The sequence below is a fragment of the Plutella xylostella genome, chromosome 31, assembly GCF_932276165.1.
Source record: "Plutella xylostella chromosome 31, ilPluXylo3.1, whole genome shotgun sequence".
NCBI classification, from domain to species: domain Eukaryota; kingdom Metazoa; phylum Arthropoda; class Insecta; order Lepidoptera; family Plutellidae; genus Plutella; species Plutella xylostella.
This window is the reverse complement of record NC_064011.1, coordinates 192,952-216,421: the sequence shown is the minus strand read 5'-3', so window position 1 is coordinate 216,421 and position 23,470 is coordinate 192,952. Positions and strand designations below refer to the sequence as shown.

At 39.6% G+C, this 23,470-nt stretch overlaps 1 protein-coding gene, 1 long non-coding RNA gene and 1 other non-coding gene across 4 annotated transcripts; 1 reads left to right on the top strand and 2 right to left on the bottom strand.

The window, feature by feature from the left end:
• Window positions 1-3,630: 3,630 nt before the first annotated feature.
• On the bottom strand, window positions 3,631-23,312 carry LOC105391116 (protein IWS1 homolog). 2 transcript variants are annotated; one of them, XM_048632215.1, is made up of 15 exons: window positions 23,157-23,312; window positions 22,083-22,123; window positions 21,199-21,901; window positions 20,630-20,926; window positions 20,318-20,393; window positions 19,899-19,954; window positions 19,419-19,566; window positions 18,801-18,922; window positions 18,193-18,314; window positions 17,453-17,578; window positions 16,760-16,922; window positions 15,521-15,614; window positions 10,423-10,445; window positions 9,278-9,375; window positions 3,631-3,983 (listed from the first exon to the last, which is right to left on the bottom strand). In XM_048632215.1, exons 1-15 carry the CDS (start codon window positions 23,170-23,172, stop codon window positions 3,858-3,860), a joined length of 2,211 nt encoding a protein of 736 aa, XP_048488172.1. In that variant the 5' UTR covers window positions 23,173-23,312; the 3' UTR covers window positions 3,631-3,857. The 2 variants fall into 2 exon arrangements, with proteins under 2 accessions (XP_048488172.1, XP_048488171.1); XM_048632214.1 differs by lacking the exon at window positions 9,278-9,375 and having other exon boundaries at window positions 3,632-3,983; window positions 10,325-10,445.
• On the top strand, window positions 13,079-13,753 carry LOC125491100. The gene is made up of 2 exons (XR_007268111.1): window positions 13,079-13,389; window positions 13,622-13,753. It is a non-coding gene; the product is annotated as an uncharacterized LOC125491100 (long non-coding RNA).
• On the bottom strand, window positions 20,171-20,242 carry Trnad-guc. Its single transcript has one exon. It is a non-coding gene; the product is annotated as a tRNA-Asp (tRNA).
• Window positions 23,313-23,470: the final 158 nt, after the last annotated feature.

Sequence of the window (23,470 nt, the reverse complement as noted above, 5' to 3'; positions counted from 1 at the left end):
CTATCGACCCTATATTTTGATTTATCTTTACTTATGAGTACCTAATTATAAAAATAGGTAATAGCAGAAATGCATTGTCGTTTAAACCAGAAATAGGCAAAATTTAATCGATGGCACCACTGGCTTCAATCACAGCGACGTCGCCACCGGAACAGATAAGATTGTGGCACTATACAGTGCCACAAAATGATCTGTTCCGGTGACAGCTCACATAAATGTCTAATATTTCTTCATTCTATAAGATTTTAAGTTTGCCAGTAGTGGTAATTCGCTCTTGTGGTTTCAATAAACCCATCTAATCTATATCAATGTATCATTCATTAGTAAATAATGAGATATGGATCAAGTTAGTTCGCTCTCACCGGAAGAGATAAGTTTGTCGCACTGTAGAGTTAATTACAGTGCCACAAAATTATCTGTTCCGGTGACAGCTCACATAAATGTCTAATATTTCTTCATTCTATAATATTTTAAGTTTGCTCGTATTGTTAATTCGCGCTTGCGGTGTTAATGAACCCATCTAATCTTTTACAATATACAATTCATATAGTTCGTACTCACCGGAACATAAGTTTGTCGCACTGTATGTTCCTTGACGCAGCCTAAACTCAGTCACACAGGTATTATTCTGAGCCTAATACCAACGAACGTTTTTCGTGTGTGTTCATTGCATCTCTTCTTTATAGGTTCTCTATTTTACTCTTGATTTTGTCGTTGACTGAAAGGTGTCAAATGGAAGAATTTTCCCATAATTTTCCGTGAATTTCACCTTTGTTTGTAAACATTAACATTACGTATTAGTACAAGCTAATTTAAATTGAGTAGGTAGATTCAAAAAACTACCATTACTTATTTGAGCGTAGGTACCTTCTTAGTAAATCTATCTTACAACCGTATTCCCAAGAGAATGATCAGCTGATTATTGTTGAAATGATGCGAAGATACGAATAACCTCCTATGGTGATGGCGTTCTTGGCTTGGTACATCGTCATCTTTTTCCTGGCTGCATTTATTGTAACGTACATCATTTTAAGAAAAAATAATTATATTTTTTAATGCTGTGTATTCATTACTTCCTTTCTTCCTTTACATAAGATCACCTATTTATTGTAATCATTCATAAACAAAACAATTCTTTCCATGTAGGTATGGTACTAATAATTATGTACAGCTTCATTATATTTCAACCATACTTACATATTATTTTAAATTCAGCGATTAATTTAATTTGTTTTACAACTTTTCTGTGATTTGAACTCAATGTTTTCAAGTTAATAAAAATGAAACAAAAATATTGCATTAGCATATTGCTTATTTATTTATTAAATATTAACTTACAAAATACGGCCTTAATCTATCAAAATCACATTAAATCGCTGCTCGGTACAAAACATCTACTTCTGTCTTGTGCTCATTTGCAAACATCCCTTATCTTTTAAACATAAATCTATTAAACTAACATTTACAAGTATAATTATGTATTTGAGAAGTTACACAATACAGTCAACTAGTTCATAAGTAGCATAGCGTTTAAAATTTAAACTAATATCCCTTGAACAAAAGCATCGTAAAGTATATAAATAAATCTAGGTTAACCACTGAAGTCGCAAAAAAACTATGCAATATTTTGAGTTAAAAAAAAAACTTGATTAAGAAAAAACCGGTGGTTTTTATCATGACAGGAGCATTGACCTCATTCAGACTAGGTCACTGCTCACTGATAACTTCGGTCGGTATATTTAGAAGCAAAACATTTATTACATCATGTTTAGAATACAAAATGTTAAAATTGACTATGTATCGGTTTATAGCTACGATATAATAAATATGATATAATACCGTTTTTATAGAACATGGTGCACCAAGTCATCATCAAGTAATAATATGAGTAAGTATTGAAATGATAAATGTTAATATTGTGCTACCTACAACCTGCCTGTTCACCTGTCATATCAGGAGATTAGCGCTTTCTCCACTCTCTCACCATTAAAAATTTTGGACTATTTTTATAGTTTCCTCCCACGTTTTTCAACATCAGTCCGTATTATTGTATATAACCAGGAGATTACAGAAGTAAAATTCGGCTGGTGACTATTACAGTAATGGCTTCTTACATTAGTGCCTTTGTTCCCATCGAGTCACACATCAAACCTGTCACACTGTATACAGTTGGGAATTCTTCATGAAAAGTGTGCCATCTAGTCACAGTGTTACTCGATGGGAGTGTTACTCGTTGGGAATGCTTTATTTCTGAATTCCAAACCAGCCTCTGTAACTGGATGGGAAAATGAACTAGAAAATTCCCAACTGTTCTCCCGTTACTCGTTAAGATTTGTTCAGTGATGATGAATTTTGATGATGCCTAACGTGATATGTACTGTGACTTATATTAGTATTTATTGTTACGTATTTTTTTATTTCGTTTCTTGAAAAAGTATGAAAATAGAAATAATTATTCCGAACAATCAAATAAGTTTTATTAAACTAGTTAACATTAAAATTATAAAATCAAAACCGAATTATAAAATCAAAACTTTCTTTTCTTTTTCACATTTCTATGAATGATTGATACTGGGTGGGTAGTACAGCAGTAGCCATAAAATAATAGAGAAAATGAAAATTTACATTTCCCAAATTTCGCGTGGAGGTGACATTATGGCAGTTTGATATTATCGACTCATATCTGCTCTGCTCCACCATGAAGAAATAATTAGGTACGTCCATGGTACTTCCGAAGTACCTCAGATTAATGATGATCCTGGCGCTTACACCGCGGGGGCGCCTCGGACATAGACGGAAGATGCAGATGATCTTAAAATAATGGCAAAAAAATTGGGGACCAACACCGATTCAGAAAACTTAAACTAGTTACATAACACTTAATTTTACTATTTTGCATAACAGCCATGTAGTAGTTATAAGTTATCGCATATGGTGGAATACAGATCCATTGGACTCTTGTATTGGCTCAAAAGACTTGAGTTTTCACTATCGCCATCTACCTTAATCTCTTATTCCCTCCATCCAAAGGTTGTCTGGCAGAGATCGCTTTTAGTGATAAGACCGCCTTTAGTACCCTAATTAAGTTCATCATCATTAGCCTATAGCAGTCCACTGCTGGACGTAGGCCTCTCCCAAAGCACGCCACTAGATGCGATATTTAGCTTTCCGCATCCAAATTAAGTTACAACTTGTGTATTTTATTAATCTTTTTGGGTGTACAAATAAAGTGTATTCTATTCTATTCTTTAATCGGTTTTGTCTATAGTGGAAAATCCCAACAAGTTACTGTGACTTGTTGGGAATTTTCATTTTTATAATCCCAACTAGTTACAGTGTTACAGTTGTATGTGACACGTTGGGAATGAAGGAAAAAGGTGTTTCAACGAGTAACAGAGTGTGGACTGATGGGAATTTTGAACATAAAATTCCCAACGAGTAACAGTGTGACTGGTTGAGGTGTGACTGGCTGGGAACAAAGGCATTAGTGTTGTGTCGATGCAGGGGTGTCTAATATAATAGAACCGTTAGGTCAAGGGCTAGTATTTATTGAACAGTCTAGAGCGCCATCTTGCGTCAATGCGTTAATAACACATTTTTATCGCTTAATGGATACCTTGACAACCCCTAACTATAGTTATATGTTTTTTTCCGGCGGATTAGGGAGATCCTACGATAGTTACATTAGAACAGAAAGCCCATTATTATTTTTTTGCGTCTTGCGTTACTCTGTTTTTTGTTTATGTGTATCGCGCTATAATTTCGCTCTTATTGTGACAAAAAGGTGTAGTTTAAAGCGCCATCTTCCGTCATTCATTCACACTTCTCTGTAATGGCTACGTTATTAAACGTGTAGTCTAGAGCGCCATCTTGCGTCCCTCGATGGAGATCTCGACGGCTCGTCTAGAACCACTCTTCATGCGCTTCTGGTCCAGGAACCGCTTCATCTGCTTCTCGTAGCGAGTCATCTTCTTCTTAGATACCTGCCGAGAAGAGGGTTTAGAACATTGACATATATATTACTAGCGTAAGGACAGGGCCTCCCACTCAAAAAAATGGCACCCGCGCGTTGGCCCTAAAATCGTAATTTTAGGGCCAACGCTCCTCAATCGACAGTTGTCTGTGGCCGAGAGATGGTCTTGTGAATCTTGTGATAAATATGTAGTTGTGTTGTGAAAGGCTGCAAAAACCATTAAACGAAGGTCAAAAAGAAACATCGAATATCGTATCATCGGTAATTACCATTAAATTAAGTAATAAACACATTATAAAGTGATAATTATTTTACTACCAAAGTCTACAATGGCCGCGCGCTGTAACCTTGTGCGGACGTCATTTTTTGTTGACTATCCTCCGAGAACATTTTCTTGTTGCACACACTTACGTTTTGGAGCGTGACTTTTAGTCCATTTGTACGGGACGCTCTACAGGTCTACAGCCCAAAACAGTTTTAATTTTAGTAGTTGGATTTGTCTTAAATTATTGATATGGCGCCTGCAAATAATAAAACAATGTCCGGGATGGTAAATTATTAACGCACGTACAAGGTTACGTCGTCAAGATAGTTGCTAGGCACTGACATAGTTCAAACAAATTATGACAGATAACAGTTATTTTGCTTGTATGAAGAAGATTTGAGTAAAATGTTCTGAAGGGCCTATCCTTCCTTTTGAAATCATTGGTTTAGAATATTATAGAAGATGAGAGGAAACCTGTCAAAGCAGCAACGTAACAATAGAAATCACGTAACTCGATCAATGCGTTGAAGACAGTTTTTAAATCCCCTTCTCGCCTGGACGAACCCTTTTAGCTCTTTAGATACATCTTGAACACTATCTGTGAGCCCCTTCGATACGACTCACAACTATTACGAACGCCGGATGGTACTATCTTAAAAGAAAACACCAGTATTACTATCACTATTCACTTCGAGGATCTCTGGAGAAGTTCACTATTCGAGCTTGATGTTTACTCTTTGAGTCTTACTATTAAACTGAACTTAATGTGCGCCGGACACCTCGCTTTATATAGGCCGGCGGGTGATCTTCCCGAAAGTTCCAGAGATACTCGAGGTCACACTATTTATTATTATTATTACTAAGTAGGTATAAACAATCCATACTTATCTACTAACTATAAGTACCTAACTTAGCATCTAGAAAGTTCGCGGACGTTGTGGAACATTCCCTAACCATTGTTCTAGAAGCTTCCAGACTATTGTAGATCTATTGAATCCATACTAATCCTTCTAGAACTTTATCAAAACTACTGGAAAGTGATAGAATGTTCCAGAACCTTCACAAATGATCTACTCTATCTAGCGATTGTCGCGAACATTACTCCCGCCGCAGCTCTTGTAGCTGTATCTACACGCGTTCGCGACACCATCGTCGATGGACTGCACCTCGACCATCTCCATGGCAGGCGCCCGCAGGATTCATGACGTCTCGTTGCTGCCGAGAATCTCGCACATATTTCTCGATCCATCGTGCCCAATACTTGTCCGTTAATCTCTTATCTATGAGATCCAGTCTTCTAACTACCGAGTGATACTTGCTGTTTTCACTATTTTTACACAGCAATTCGGTATCTCCCGCCGGTAAACCCTTTGGTTTGTCCGCCAGAAACGGCAGCGCATGCCGATCTATCTCACTATCTGTCGGACTATCGAATTCTGTGGGGAGATGAACCGTTTTTATGGCACTCACATTCATCTCGCGATTCTCTAGACTACGATCTATGGTCGTGTCTTTGGATGGCGTGAGTGCTCCAACGACTTCAGCTGGGGGCGGCAGTGTTAGCCTCTCACTTTCAGCACAGACTGGCTCACTTGTTGATGTGACAATAGTTACAGGAGCCACTCTATTTCCCAGCAGCGGTTTGTTCTGCTGTGGCTCCCGCCGGTTTTCACCGGCAACGACTTCTTCCGCAGGTTCAGGCGCGAGAAGGCAGGGCCAGACTTCCACCACAGGTTGGCTGACGACGACTTCTTTCGATTCAGGGTCAAAGGATAAGTCTCCTGACATATAATTCACTTTTTCTCTCGTCGCCTTTACTGTCAATGTGTTCACCTGCGATGTTACACTGTGTGTAGTCTTCACTGTGTCCGTGTGTAACATTGGGTGATGTGATGAATGGCACCCATTTTTATCACATGGCTTAAACTTGCATACGTGGCCGAATCGTCGAACTTTAAGACAGCGGAAGCAAAGCTTATGTGCTTTGGCCAGCTCCCATCTATCCTGTACGCTGGCTTTCTTCATCTTGTAGCAATCTGCGATACCGTGTTCACGTTTGCAGACCGGACACAAAGTGGGGACTGTGGAAGCTATCGATATTTCTGTGACATGATGATCACTTCCGTGCTTTTTTCTCAACCTGGGCTCCCGCCGGTCTTCAGCAGTAACAATTTCAGCTGAAGCAAATTCACCAACTTCACTGGATACAACTTTGAAGAAGTTGGTTAACGTGATGAGGTTCGGCTGGTCTTTCGGTTGTTCTTTGTTGAACCTGTAGTATTCAAACTGTAAAGCAGACGGCATCTTTTCGACGACTGCCCGTACGACTTCCGCGTTATACAAATAATGCGGCTTCTCAAGTGCTCGTATAGTTGCCGTCACGTTCATAATTTTCGAGGCGAACACGCAGATATCACTTAGGTTTGCGGATAACTTCGGTAAGCTGCGCAACTTATTTAATTCAGCCATGGCGATTGCTTCTGGACGGCCGAATCTAAGTTCTAAAAGCTCCATGACTTCACGCGCAGTTGTTGCTCCAACAAAGAGACAATGCACTGCCTCTCTAGCAAGGCCTCGCAAACTCCTTCGCAATCTTGCCAGGTTCTCCTGTTCACTGAGTTGATGCTCAGATTCCTCAAACGCTCTTTTAAACGGCAACCAATCTGTTGATGCACCATTAAAGTATGGCAGTTCCACTATTCTCGTACTGGTATGCTGCATGGAACGTGCAACAGCAGAGCCTATGGCAGCAGCGAGCTCCTCGTAGTCGTACTTCATCACAACAGGTTCGTTAGCCTTCACGCTAGTGGGTATCTCTGGCGCATGATATACGCTTCTTGATTCTTCAATCATGGCTGCTTGTGCAGCATGGAATCCTGGTCCCGCAGGTTCAGGCAGGACTTGGCACGCGACGACGTCTTGCGGTGAGAGTTCGGGTATACTTCTCCGCACCCACTCGGATGTGCGCGCCACTTTGATGTTTTCATCCTCTTCTTCTATCTGCTCCTCTTCCGATTCCTCTTCTAGCACGGCCACCTTGGCTGCAGCCAATTCAACATCTAACATAGCTGCCTCAGCTTTAGCAATGGCCGCCTGTTTTCGTCGCTCGAGAAGTTCCAATCGAGCCTGGGCCAATTCTCTTCGCCGTGCACGAGAAGCAGTGGAGTGCGATGAACATGGAAGACGTGATCTTCCCGGATTTGCCGATGTTGACTCGACACTATCTATTGCAGCGCTGACTGCGGCGGCGGGGGCAACGGTAGTTGTGACACCGGCAACGACTATAGGGCAGGGTGGCAACAATGGAGGGGACAGCGTCTCCGTCGTCGGCTCTGACGGCGGTTGTGGACCTGGTGTACCTCCTGTGGTTGCACCCAATGCCGATGCGTACTCCGTTGCATCTGCAGACCTCGTCGTGGAGACGGCAGATTTCTCGTCCGTAGTCCTCTTCACTGCGTACGACTTCTGAGACCTCGTTACAGGCATCTTCTTTTCTTCCAATCCGGATGCACGAATGACCATAAATGTAAGGTCACTTCACGAACGAATGCCGGTTCGACTATAACTATCCGGCTCGAAGGACCATAAATGTGAGCCCCTTCGATACGACTCACAACTATTACGAACGCCGGATGGTACTATCTTAAAAGAAAACACCAGTATTACTATCACTATTCACTTCGAGGATCTCTGGAGAAGTTCACTATTCGAGCTTGATGTTTACTCTTTGAGTCTTACTATTAAACTGAACTTAATGTGCGCCGGACACCTCGCTTTATATAGGCCGGCGGGTGATCTTCCCGAAAGTTCCAGAGATACTCGAGGTCACACTATTTATTATTATTATTACTAAGTAGGTATAAACAATCCATACTTATCTACTAACTATAAGTACCTAACTTAGCATCTAGAAAGTTCGCGGACGTTGTGGAACATTCCCTAACCATTGTTCTAGAAGCTTCCAGACTATTGTAGATCTATTGAATCCATACTAATCCTTCTAGAACTTTATCAAAACTACTGGAAAGTGATAGAATGTTCCAGAACCTTCACAAATGATCTACTCTATCTAGCGATTGTCGCGAACACTATCTTACTCAATACTCAATCATTTATTGCATCCATATGTTTTATGCTTTAGATGACTGTGTCTAATACCGTACTAGACACCTGTTAAACGTGGTTTGGTACGTTTACTATGTAAATAAAGCTCTTAAAGAAAAAATCTTAAGAAACCCTAGCTTTAGCTGGCCAGAAGACATTTTGACGTCGGTTTAATGTCCAAGATTTTGTACCTAAAATCGGCCATTTTCTTACTGTTTCTTTATCAGCCTTATTACTATTATATCTGTTATATATCCTAACTAATCCTAACTAATATTATAAATGCGAAAGTAACTGTGTCTGTTTGTCTGTCTGTCTGTCTGTCTGTTACTCTTTCACGCCAAAACTACTGAACGGATTTGAATGAAATTTGGTATACATACGGTTTAGACCCTGGGAAAGAACATAGGCTACTTTTTATCCCGGAATTCCCACGGGAAAACTTTTTAAGGCGAAGTGAAGCTCGCGGGAACAGCTAGTTAATAATAACCGATAATGATGAAACTTAGACTGCTACTGTAACTGCTGCCAAAGTAAGCCATTAAATTTTTTTATAGTGGCAACCGGTTCAATCGTTTCGGAGATATGCGTGGAGAAACATTATAAACATACATACATCTAAAAAATATTGCAAGTATATTTGTTTGTTGTGCAGTTCCAATAATCTTACATATAAATGTACCGAATAGAGAATCTTTTTTTTCTGAAATCGATTAAAAAGGTTTAATATCCCTGAATTTAGTAGGAAGTGATGCCAGCTAAAGAATAAAATAAAGTAATTAATATGAATTCGATACATTATCTGTCATTTTATTTTTTTATTGCCTAGAAATTGATTTAAATTTTACCTTTTTCGGTTAAGAGCATTTTTAGTAGCATCACTTATGAAATGTCAGAATTCCGCCGAATTAAAGATCCAGGTATATCTCTCTCACCCTGCTCATATCCACATCAGTAGTGCTCTTGGGCCTCACTACATAGTCCTTGTTGCTGGGTAGAGGCACCCTGGCTCGCGCCACCCAGCCTTTTTCACCCGGACGAATCTTCTAGATCTTTAGACACATCTTAAACGCCCTCTAACGCCTTTATACGTGTCAAACACCATTCAAAATAGACGGATAAATATTCGCTAGCTTAAAAGATCGCTATCATAAGCAACCCTAGCTTTTGTCTCTATTGCCAGAGATTTTGTGCCTAAAATCCGCCATTTTCTTACTGTTTCTTTATCTGAGTGTCTTATTATTAGTATACTATATAGGTATGTAGCTAATAGTATCTCACCCTGCTCATATCCACATCGGTAGTGCTCTTGGGCCTCACTACATAGTCTTTGTTACTGGGTAGAGGCACTCAGTCCTTCTCACCATATATCTCTTTAGATACATATTAGACGCTGTCTAACTACTCATAAGTATGTCAAATACGGTTCTAAACACCCGTTAAACGTGGTTTAATACGTTATCTATGTAAAAATTCGGTATCTTAAGAAACCCCAGCTTCTATCTCTATTGTCCTAGATTTTGTATCTAAAATCCGCCATTTTCTTACTGTTTCTTTATCTAGGAGTGCCTTACTATTACTATATCTATGCATTTATTCTTACCCTGCTCATATCCACATCGGTAGTGCTCTTGGGCCTCACTACATAGTCCTTGTTGCTGGGTAGCGACAGCCCTTCTCACCCTGACTGACTATTACTATTAACTATATAAAGTGTTTATAAATAAATAAACTATTACTATACTACAACATACCTATACTACACACCAAACATTATGGCATTGCGGCTATGTGTACGCATGATAACATTCCACCTGGTATGTGTCATATTGTCCGTAAAATACGAAAATGTTGAACAAGCTAACGCTATCTAGATCAATTTCGCTGTATAACTCCTTGAAATGGCCGCCATTTTCAGTTATTCTTTATCAGAGTGCCTTATTACTACTATATCTGTTATATATATTATATATCTCTCTCACCCTGCTCATATCCACATCGGTAGTGCTCTTGGGCCTCACTACATAGTCCTTGTTGCTGGGTAGCGGTACTCTGGCTCGCGCCACCCAGCCTTTTTCACCCGGACGGGCCACCGGGCCGGTTCTGTGGATAGTGAAATAAGGGGGGTATTAATATTGAGTACAATAATATGTGAGGGACATCTCACACACGGCCGCCCGACCCCAAAATAGGCAGAGCCTGTGATATGGGTATCGGACAGCTGCACGGCTAGTATGGCCATAATAAGACAACATGTGAAGTGACCACAAAGCAAATACAAAGTAGAGCTGCCATATTTCGTTTTCTATATAGGATGAGATGAAGCCACTAATCGGGGTTGAAGGCTGAGGTGCGCGGGGGTGCGGGACTCGAACTCCATCTTAGTTCAAGTAGATGAACTTTTATGTAAAGCTCAGGTTAACGCCATCTAAGTTCAAGTAGAAAAAGTAGCCTCTGTGGTTATACCAGGTTATACATTGCGTAGCTCATATGATATCTGAAGGCCAAAGAAGAATAAATGACGTAATGTATTTCAAATTTATTTGTCATTGCGAACTGGTAGACAGGGACGGACTAAGGCATAATATAAAATGGGGCGCTAAATGGTCAGAATTAAATACAGTATGAGAAAAGGGAAACATGAAAAAAATATTTTAATATGTTTTGTTTATTAAATAGTTACCTATTTAACAAATTACGTTGGTCCACAGTGGAAGATCCAAAAAAAACCAAAATTTATCTTAGAGATTTATTCCCAAAAAGTTACAATTAATTCTTAAGTCTAATTATAAGTTGACTCTAACAATGCAAGTATAGAAGTGAAGACGAGGTTATCGCAATCGCGGTGATTCCGGGGAACGAAGCACGTTTTGCAATTCAGCATACTCGTGACCGCGGGCGACGCATGTCGAGGTATCGAGGGCATGCGGCGTCAGCGCATTGCTAGGTGAGTGCGAGCGTAACAAACAGTTAACTTTTTTATTATTTATATATTAACACTTATTGTTAATTACATGGACAGTACTCACTATCGTTATTACTCAATAGTTTTACTCGAAGTCGAGTAAAAATCTACATACGCAAAACTCAGCTCAAAAAACAGCTCGAAGGCTCGCGCCGAGCCGGCCCGATGGAATTAAATGAAAGTAATTTTCGTCGAACCTTCTCGAAGCCGCTCGAAATATGTGTATGTGAATGCTAAACGACGCGCCCCACTCGATAAATCAAAGCTGAATGGGTGGACGAAAGTCCATGCCATGGGTTATATTATACTCAACAGTTTAGCTCGATCGAGTAATACCGTATGTGAGTACGGACCAAAACACCAGATGGCGGGATCGACAGCTCAACGTGCCCTCCAAACACGGAATCGTTTTCATTTCGGATATTCAGGTGATTAAAATCAGGTATAATATTAATCATCTGTTAGAACAGCTTATTAAAATGCTGTCGCTTAATGACTGTTGTGTTTGGAAGTAGCAATATGCCTGAATCTAATATTTATATATTTCTCTATAATTTCTTTGGAGAGGTGTGTGATATGATTAAATAAAGGTGTCTGTTCTTGGATATGTGCATTTAGTGAATGGAGCCAATCCTCATTTATGGCTGATAATCATAATCACGACGCACCCACACACTCCCATCCCATGTCGCCGCCATTGTTGTGCCTCAGTGTTTAGTTAGCGAGATTCCTTCCGCCTTTTTTCAACTTCGATGGTTTTAGTAATTAATTTAAGTTAGCTTTTCTTGTGATGAAATGTTAGGGTAAGCGCCTTCTCTTATTTTTTTCAAACCTTATTTTCGTGTTTAGTAGGTATGTCCTCCGCATTAAAATGTAGAGAACATACTTTGCTGTATTTTGTTGGACTCAGCCTGTGGATTAGTTTAATTCATTGCTGCTTCAATGCAGTGTCAGGAAATCTAAAAAAAACTAAATATTTAATTCATAATAAACATGACGCCCCCTATTTATTTTTTATCCGGCGGCATCCGGCCTGAGTACATCCCTGACTAGTATTTCTATTTGACACTAGATGGCGCTTCCAGCAATTTAGAATGTTCTAGAAGTAAAATAAAATTTAATTTAAAATATTACTACGCGTGAAAATATACTTTGCTTTCGTCCACAAATCTTCTATCATCACTGTAGCTCTTACATCCAACAATGCAACAACTTCATTTTGATTGAGAAACACGTAAAATAAAATCATTTCAAGACTCAACTGTACCGCTCAAGCTCGGAACCTGTCACGCACTGATGTCAGCACCCCAAGCGTGGAGTAACTGAACTACAGACCGTGTGACGACAGGTCGAACTTGGCTACGTCACGGCTACGTTGCTTACAACAGCTCTACTATGTATTTGCTTTGTGGAAGTGACTGTTTAAATTGAGTCACTTTTTGATATCAGTCTTAAATGTTAGCATAGGGTGTACATGGGACTCGTTTTAGTTGTGTGATTGGATATAAGCCACAGTGACACTGAAACTTTTCTGCTCTGTGGAAATATGTATTTCATTCGTTCTTTTTTTTGAAAATCCCTCATTTGTGGCTCTTGTTTGTATTGTCTATGGTTTTTTGACAATTTAATTTAAATGTCACCAAACGTCAAATTTGAAGAAAATTTTCGCTGTTTGGTGCGTTCGAGTGAAATATTTTGGTTATATTACCATTGCATTTTTGCATTGCGCTACCCCATGGATGAGTCCGTCGTATTGGCTCATTAACTACTTTCTTGAGTTTCTTGGACATCGTCACATGAAATAATATACGACCGAGCTTGCTCCCGACCAAGCACGATCAGATTCCTAGGGAGTTCTTCGGCAGACGATTTCTATGCACCGGCTCCATGAGACGAAGAACAAAACAGCATGCCACCTGACTGATGACCCACCCACCGTTTACCCGGCCCCAGGAGCTAGAAGGCCTTGAGACAAAAGCTCGGGCAGGATCCTGACGGGTGCAACAGAATATCATCTACGATGCTTGTCCCACGGCCTGACTGAATAATATTTATATAATCAATGGAAGGAAAAAACAGTAGGTAAGTGCCAGTACCAGTCACATGTTATTATAATTGGGCACATGCACACAAAACAACTCAAAAAACTTTTTTCACTTGGTAGTACTTGGTCAACTAGGCCATTCATTGGAAGGAAACCCGTACCCCAGCAGTGAGGACGTGATGGGTTATGATGATGAAGATGACAATAGGAGTCATAATCTTAGTTCATAAGTCTAACTAAAATCTAATGAAAGATTTTTGTTTGTTACAGAACATTGAAATTGGCTCGTAGGCAAGACGGAAGATGGTCAAAACCGGTCAGAAAATGATGGCCTAGACACGGTTGGAGAGCTCTTGTTGGCAGAAACCACCTGAAGATGGTCAGATGACATCAGCAACCTTGTGGTGATACAATGAACCGGAGCGGCACCGAACTGAAAAAGTTGAAAAACTTGGCATACATACTATGAGACCTATTTGATGACTGATATAAGCCAAGTTCAGACTGATTATTGTGATAGTTGATAACTAGGTATTCTTAGCTTAATATGCTTTTATGGTGTGTGAAATAGTATACTTTTTATAATGTATGAATTAAAAGTTTAATAAATGTTTTACTTACCTAAAGAAAATATTATATTTTTATAACCATTTAATTTAGTTGTACATGCTAGCATATCCACTTATTTTTTTATAGTTAGTGTGTTGTTGATAAATAATAAAGCCTGACTAGGGTTTGTCGCTGTGGAGAAAGGATTAGCATCAGTCGCTGACTGCCCGGTGTGCCGGACTTATTAAATGTACAGTTTATATTATGATTTACATTTCTTGAACTCCACATTTAACATTCAAACTATTCAATTAGCCACTTCATTTTAGTTAGTGTGTTGTTGATAAATAATAAAGCCTGACTAGGGTTTGTCGCTGTGGTGAAAGGACAACCAGTCATCATAGCATCAGTCGCTGACTGCCCGGTGTGCCGGACCTATTCAATGTATATGATTTACATTTCGTGAACTCCACATTTAGCATTCAAACTATTCAATTAGCCACTTCATTACCTACATACTTTGACGTGAATAGGCAAACTTAAAGTATATGGGAGACAACTGAAAATCAGTGGTTTGTTCCTAAGGGCAAACATATGCACTAAGTTGCTTCCAAACAAACTAATGTCTATCTATCTAACTTCTTAGCACATGTGAGCGACAGGATTTGAATCCACATTTCTTCCGTGAGGGGCGGGCGCTTACCCGTCTGAGCTAACACCGCTACATATAAGTAATATACTTAATGTATAATTTTAGTCAAATAAAAAAGAGGATGTGTGTTTTGACAAACGTTGTTTTTAAAGCATTTTCAACGGGTTATTAGAGTCCCGGATCATCCTCCCTATAAGTATTATAGTAATTTTCCTTTCCTGCATCTCTTCTTGTAGAGCAAGGATGAAATTAACAAAAACTAAACAAATAATTATTTGTGTCACATGTTATCACCACCTTCGAACTTGAGTGATATAATGCTACCTAAACAAATGTCAAACTGAGACATGTGTGGATAAATTGGTACACCCATGTTAGGAAATAAGACAAATCTTCCAATCTCGCTGTCAAAATTGTAACTCACATCTTGTAGTGATTATTTCGTGTTGGCCATGTTAGCGTTTGTGAGGACAACTGGTATCACACAATTTGTTGCAACTAGCTGTCATTTATATCTTGTCCCAGCCATACTGTGCTACGCGTGCTGATATATCTACACAGATAGATACATATTATATCTAGCCACGAAATTACCACCCAAGACCCGAATAAAAATATGTGTCTTTAAACAAATATCTGCCACGGCCGGGGATTGAACCCGGGACCTTCGGCATAGCAGCCAGTTTCACTATCCAATACACCATTCGCTCTTCATCATCATAACTTATAAAATATCAGTTGTAATCTTGTAACGCCAATAAAACTCGGCACAGCAGACACTATAGTAACCACTACACCCATTCGGTCTTCATCATCAATGTACGAGACATGTAACTTAACAGACCCGTCAGTAGGTGCGTGATGGGACGCGATTATGATATCTTATAAAATAAAATATGATTACAACTCATATTTTATGAATTTTATAAGTTATCATAATCGCGACCCGCGCTTGTAGTAACCCTCACCGTTCCTCCTCCTTCTTAGAAGTGGACTCCTTGTCTGGTCTCCGTCCGCCCGCCATCGCCTCGTCGCGCGCCTGCCGCTCCGAGCGGGACATCGCTGGAATAGCACAATAAGCATTGTTATAATAGGTATTATGTATTATTAGGGTTTTTGAGTTAGTAAAGTGGCATGAGGGGCAAGGAACAACATGGGACTGGATGAAACAGAGGGAAAACTTTCATTATGATATAAAACAATGTCAGAGTTGGACGCATAATGAAAAGTTGCTCAGTAAGCGGGACATCGCTGCAATATCACAATAAAGAATATATTAACATCGTACAGTGTGCAAAGAAACTAAAGTTACTTTCATTCGGTATGGTTTTATTACCGAATTTGTCCCTTATTTCCTCAGTCCGATGACAATGCCACTGATAAAGGGTGCTTGTGCAGGTAGGTACATTATTGCTTTACCGACAGATATACGATGTACAGGGTGGTATTTTATCCGAGTAGGTACGGTGGCCTGCGCCTAAAAGTATACAGGCGGAGTTTTAAAAATAGCGATCTCAATCTCACATGCTGCTCAAGCACATCCACATAAACACCACTGCTACACAAATCACACACAACACGTCCCCGGATTTATAACAGATGTAGCTGGTCCCTTCATCATCAGGGATCGCTATTTTAAAAACTCCGCCTGTATACTTTTAGGCGCAGGCCACCGTACATGGTGTGTAAATTTCTTTTTATCCCAAATTTTGTTGTTTTTACACGATTTCAGCGTTTCTCTTATAGTTTAAGTCGCTAGTAAAACACACCGGGAAGGTCACTGATAAAATTGCACCTTGTACTTACCGGGAAAGTCACTGATAAATTTTACCTTGTACCGGGAAAGACACTGATAAAATTCTACCCTGTAAGTGTCTATATAGCCGTTTTAGCTAGGTCATTGATAAAATTCTACCCTGTAAGTGTCTATATAGCCGTTTTAGATGAGTCACTGATAAATTCTACCCTGTAAGTGTCTATATAGCCGTTTTAGATGAGTCACTGATAAAATTCTACCCTGTAAGTGTCTATATAGCCGTTTTAGCCAGGTCACTGACAAAATTGTACACTGTAAGTGTCCAGATAGCCGTTTTAGCTAGTTCACTGATAAAATTCCACCCTTTTTAACACAAAATTGTAGTTTTTGTCCCAGTTTTTTTGTAGAATCAATCTAGATGTGTCCGAAGGGTGTCCCACGCTACACTCACCTTTGAAATCGGTGCTGAGGTTGAATATCGGGCGCGCCCACTCGGAGATGAGTCTGCCGGCTCGCTCCCGGTTGCGCTTCGTCTCCTTGGGGTGCTTGTACAGGTACATTACGGCTTTGCCGATGCCGGATTGCTTTAGGAGCGACTTGTCTATGGCTGGGAACTGCGGGGGATAAAGAAATATAATATTAATTTTTTGTAAGTATGGTGGGCATTATAGAGTGATACAATTTTATAGAAAGGTACTTATATAATAAAAACTTATATAACTTATATATAATAAAAGGTACTAATTTAAATTTTAAACTAAAATCGATATTTTAATCGTATTTTTATTCGAAAGGAACATTATTACTATAACTAACTAACCTACTTATTTTACACACGTAAAAGCTACCAAATGGATGTGCAGGAAGCTGACATCTAGAATACGCATAGACTTATTTTTATTCTAGAATTTCCACGAGACTACTTTTAGGCGAAGTAAAGCTCACCGGCAACATTACTGAAGAAAATAACAATAACACAAAATCATGAATGTATGTGAATGGATTAAGGTAACTTAATATACACCATGATTTTGAATTCGATATTTTAATGCCTAATTTCTTACTACCTTGAATATGGTGTTCTAATATACAGGATAGATGTGCACTTAAACTTAGGGCACCCTGTAGGATATAATGTACTCACATCGCACAGCAGTCTCAGCACACTCTCTCTGATCAGCAGGCAGGGCAGGGCTCGATTAGGCATCGGGGCGAGCCAGTCGCAGAGCACATTGAGCACGTTGTGTTCTAAGAAGGCTAGTTGGAGGTCCTGGGAGGAAGATGAAACAGGCGTTAGAGTGAAAATATAAAAAGGCGGGTAAGTTATACAGGGTGTTGCAAAAAGGCTATACACGCTATCCTACGTGTGCTGCATGGCTGCATGTTATAGGTATCTAAGCCCGAAAACCAAATCAGAATGTCAAATTTCGCGAAAGAATTTTTTTTCCATAGAAACTTTGTTGGTCACGTGATTTTTTTAATATGGAGAATGATTATTTTCTTCGTTGCAAACGTAGGTTTCGGCTTAGTATACCTTTTTGCAACACCCTGTATACTTGTACCGGTACCCGTAGAAAGGAAACAAAGAATGTGAGGAAATTATGTCAATAGTTTCTCATTTCGATGAAAATAGACATCTTCCTGCCTGCTGGCTTGTTTTATTCTGTGTTTTTCTCGGTCGCTTTAGGCATATCCACATTCACATGAGTTCGTAACCAGCCTCTCGGTAGTTCACTGATAAAATTTCACCTTGAAATGAATATACCTACATAAGTTCTTACTTATGTATATGAAACGCAGCCTTCATAGCTAGATCAAGTTATTTGTCATCAAACTTGACATAGAAACGGGTACTTCACTGACAAAACTCCCCTCTACACCTACCTTTTTAATAAGTTGGCTCATGGCTTTCTTCAGCATGGACACCTTCCGGACGGCCGGTTGAGACAACTTGTTCAGCTCTCGGTCTTCTTCTGCTGCTTTACGCATGTCGTGCAGGAGTTGCGCTGCGGATGAATGGATTTTGATTAATTCACAATTTACACACCAGTTTTATTACGTTATTGATTGCAAAGGGCAAAAGAGGTATACTAAGCCGAAAAGGAGTGACTCAGGGAGTAACCACATACACAACCTCTATTCTACCTCCAAACAACCTCACCTATCTCACCAATAAGGTCATCATTATCATTGATATCGATGTCTCGTCTCAGTCACTTCCAAACTACCTCCAAACCGCCTCCAAACTACTACCAAATACCTCTAAACTACCTCTAAACAACCCCCAATATTTACTGACCGATAAAGCATCATTGACCTTGATCATTATCATCGACATTTCGATGTCACCAACTGGCTTTCTGGCGTTAGCTTGGGTAGCTTAATAGCTAGTCACCCCATACGTATTTCACGCATAATGGCCCACGTTAGAGGCTAAATTTGGAAATTCTGCTCGCCATAATAGATTTAGATACATATATTTATCTACTCACCAATAAGATCATCATTGTCATTAATAATGTCTATATCTCTTCTGCGTCGTCGTCCCTTGCGCTCGTCTCGCTTGCGAGCTAACATGATCTCGAAGTCGGTCATGCCGCCCGCCATCTCGTTACTGCGGGGAGAAAGATATAAGTTGTTACATATCTAAATAAAAAATTGAATGTATATTGGACTGAAAATATACAAACATTCTTTGAACTGTTTTGTCCCTCTCTGTCAAAGAACAAATTGTTTGTTGACAGGGACAAGACAGTTCAATTGTTAAAACGTTCTGTAACTTTTCTATGAATAAGGGGGTAAGTCTGTAAGACAGATACAAACAAATAAATGATTTGATTTGATTTGATTTGACAAATTGACGCTTACAAAGTGGCGCCTCTAGCAGGAATATACGTTAAACTTATGATGACAAAAACTAGTAAATAAGACCAGCTAGGTATTTCTTTTTTATCGTTTTTGAGAATTTGGCAATAAAAACCTGTAGTCCTAGCCTTTCAGATAGCATAAGAAAACTTAACTTTTACGTTTTTGTAAGCTTTGTAATACTATAAACCGGTACTGATTTTCAACTACAGCGTTATACTCACCCGCTTTACATGTATCCTTACCTCTTAGAATCCGGGGCCACTTCATCATCAGAGCTGTCATCGGCGGGGGCCGCGGGGGCCGCCCCCTCCCCCGCCGGGGGGTCCACCGCGGGGGGCGCCTCGTCACCCGACTCTGACGTCAGACGGACTGTGCGGCGCTTCTTGGTCTCTGTAGAGAAGAAATTATAGGTATAGTATGGCCCTCGAAATCCATACATATTTGATGACTGCAAAGGAAAACCAACTTTCCTTACCAGACATAAGCGAACGTCGAAAACGCATACTCTCATCTGCCGAAAGTCCGTATTAATTATAGAAATTACATGAAATACCTAATAGGTATGTGTACACATTGTGTATAGACTTTAAAAATGTTAAGGTTCATAAATTTACACAATAGCTGCAAGTCTCTCAACTCAATAATGTTACGGGTAAAACGGAAAAATTCTATCCTCTAACAAAATAATCATTTACAAGGACATAAATAAAGAGTATACTAACGAGGTTCGCCGGAGCCCGAGCGAGATCTGGAGCGAGATCCAGAGCGAGATCGAGACCTGAAAATATAATCAAGTATTAGTATTCAAATATTAATGAATCACGATAACTATTTACTTATTTACATAAAATAAAAGTTATAAAAATAAGATAAAATAGTTTTGGTTCAGGAAGGTACATTATAATTATTAATTCTGCTCATACCTTCCTACACAAATTAATTATATCTGCTAAAAAGTTTTAAAAAAGTGATAATATTAAAAAACAAAAAGATTCTCTCCGGCGGGGAATCGAACCCCGGTCTCCCGCGTGACAGGCGGGGATACTGACCACTATACTACCGAAGATGTTGGGTGAACGTGTGAAATCAACCATAGGTATTCAAAATATTACTGTTCATAATGTTAACTGAGAAATATTACCTAGACCTAGACTTTCTGGATCCGGACCTAGATCTAGATTTTGAACCGGAACGAGAGCGCTTGCGGCGTCCTCCATCTGGAAATGATAAAACTCACAATTTACACAGTCATGTGATGTAGGTATACATATATTTTTCCACATTCTACATAAAACTTATGAACATTACATAAAAATATTTGCCCTTAACAACATAAATGAGAGTTATTTTATAAGCAAAAAAAACTTCTATCAAACGTTTTGTATCTGCTTATTGCCATGCCAGCCGTAAAAAACGAAATATGTATAATTATTTCAATAGAGAGAACACTTACCAGCACCAACAGACTTAGATCGTGATCTCGACCGAGACCCAGACTTGCGTGAGCCGGACCTAGACCTCCTAGATCCAGACCTAGACCGTCTAGACCCAGACCTAGATCTCCTTGACCCAGATCCAGACCTAGACCTCCTAGAGCCAGATCTGGATCGTCTAGATCCGGACCGGGAGCGTCGGGAACCGGATCGGGAGCGAGAGCCGGAGCGGGACCGTCTAGAGCCAGATCTGGAACGCCTGGACCCAGATCTGGACCTTCGTGAGCCAGATCTAGATCGGCTACGACTGTGTGAACCTAAACAGAATAAAGTACAGATTTTGTGAATGGGGTCTATTATGTATTATGTATAGCTTTTCAACGCAACAGTAGAAAAGGTATGTCTAATAAGTATGAGTATTTTATACGAACTTTATTAAGAAGATCTGATTATTTTAGTCTTTTACTATCTATGAGTATTGATAAGTTACGCCAGTTGGCATTCCGTGTAGGTATTTTTTAAATTTAATTATTGCGTAAAAAATAGTGTACTAGAAGAAAGAAAACAATATCTAGATCCATCTACTCACCAGATTTGGACCTTGACCGCTTCCTCTTTTCAACTTTATCTAGAGATTCACTTCTGGAGCGACTCTTTCTGCTGGTGCCTTCTGCTGCCTTGTCCCGGGACCCACTACGGGACCTGGACTTAGCTCGGGACCCACTCCTAGCCCTGGACCCACTTCTAGCTCGAGACCCACTACGAGATCTAGACTTTGCTCTGGATCCACTTCTGGCTCTAGACCCACTTTTGGACCGTGATTTTGCCCGAGACCCACTCCTAGCCCTAGATCCACTTTTAGATCTAGACCTCCCCCGCGATCCGCTTCTAGCTCGCGATCCACTCCTAGATCTAGACTTCCTTGAACCACTTCTGGACCTGGACTTTGCCGGCGATCCACTTCTGGACCTTGATTTAGCTCTGGACCCGCTGCGTGATCGCGATCGCGAACGGGATTTCGACTTTGACCCACTTCTAGAACCGGCATTAGCCGGAGACTTTGACTTGGATCTGCTGCGGGATTTTCTGGGAGACTTAGGAGTTCCAGCTCCTCCTGGAGACGGGCTGCGGGACTTGGCTGAACCGCTTCTAGAGCGAGATTTACGTGATCCACTGCGGGATCTAGAGCCGGATTTTCGGGATCCACTTCGGGATCTGGAGCGAGATTTGGACCGTGACCCGCTTCGGGACCGCGCCGACCCGTCGTGGGACATCTTGGAGTTGGATTCCACCTGCGGGATTAATATAGTTAATGTCTAAAATCAATGTTTCACCATTTTCAAATTATTTAGTTACTTATAAATTGAATATTCATTTTTTACATCTACCTTCTTATAAGTGAATGTTGTTCCTTATTTATATAATCTAGACTAACTCAAGGAGCATTTACATAAGGGAATAAAGAAGACTTACCGAGTGACTGCGTGAGCGTGCCGGACTGCCTTCGCGGCCACCTTTGTAAACAAACAACATAAGATATTAAATTACTTAGGATCAGCACCAAAGACTTGTTGAGAAACTGTCTTCTATGCAATGCACACATTCCAAGCCCATATCTGGCAAATGAACACAATACATACTGAGGAAGTATTGTTATTGAAAGAAATTAATTGCTTATTATTGCATTAAGGCATAACTGCTGCAACAATGGAGCATCTATGTCTTTTTACACAGGGTTTCATCATCATCATCAACTGCTGAACATAGGCAACTCCCAAGTAGCGCCACAACACTTGGTCCTCAGACTTCCTCATCCAGCCACTACCTGCTACCCACCTATAACAAAACATGAATACTTATATTTACCTAAAATATGTTTATTAAGTAAAAAGTGTGTTGTAAAATTGAGAAAAAAAAACTATTCCCCACTCAGAAAAGGGGCCAGACTGCCCAGGGAGCATAAATTATAGTTATCACATAATTTGGGAGGCTCCCTGGCACAGCAATGTAATGTTACACTTATGTATGTACCTAGGAATACTAATACAAGAGACAGCAAATAAAGGCAAACTGCAATTGGAAATTATTAAAAAATCGTTATCAGAAGTATGTTGGTATGGAGAGCTAAGCAGTAAATAATAATTATATCCTAAGCTAAATTAGGTATGTAGATGTAGGTAGACAGAAACAAAATATAAAAATTATAGCTGTGGTCTATTGTTTATTTGTTAAACATTTAATCCGTGTGGTGAGATGGATATGGCATTGCTTGGTAATAAGACCTTATGTTTTAACCTTCCAAAACACTACAGTAACAAAACTACCTATAATGGCTGCCTACATTAAACTTAGCTTAGTTACCCCAAATTAATTATATTGAAAAAAAAGCCAATAAAAGGTATCGGTCACACTTAAAGGTACAAAATCTCACTAAAATTCGACAGAGTCGACAATGAATTCGGAATAATAACGCAGCAAAAAAAGGCAATAACAATAAGGTTATGCAAGCCGCAATTTAAACATAAATAGGGTAAAATAAGGCTTTACCTGTATCCACGTCCATCGTTAAATATTCTCCCTGTGCTGAATCCAGAAAACGTAAATATAGCGACGGAAGAGTGCTACTTTAAATAAATTTCCAATTTTTAGGAATTTTGCAAACGAAAAAGACAGCGCTGCACTGACTTTTTATTTTTAAAACCATAAACACGATAAACAAATAGTATTTTTATACAGAGTAGTCTGCAATGCTATTACGATGAACTCAGAATAATAATATTTGACTCTTATAAAATAAAAAACATAGGTAATCTAATGTATGATATTTTTGCACTATATAAAGGTGTAATAAAGTATTAGTT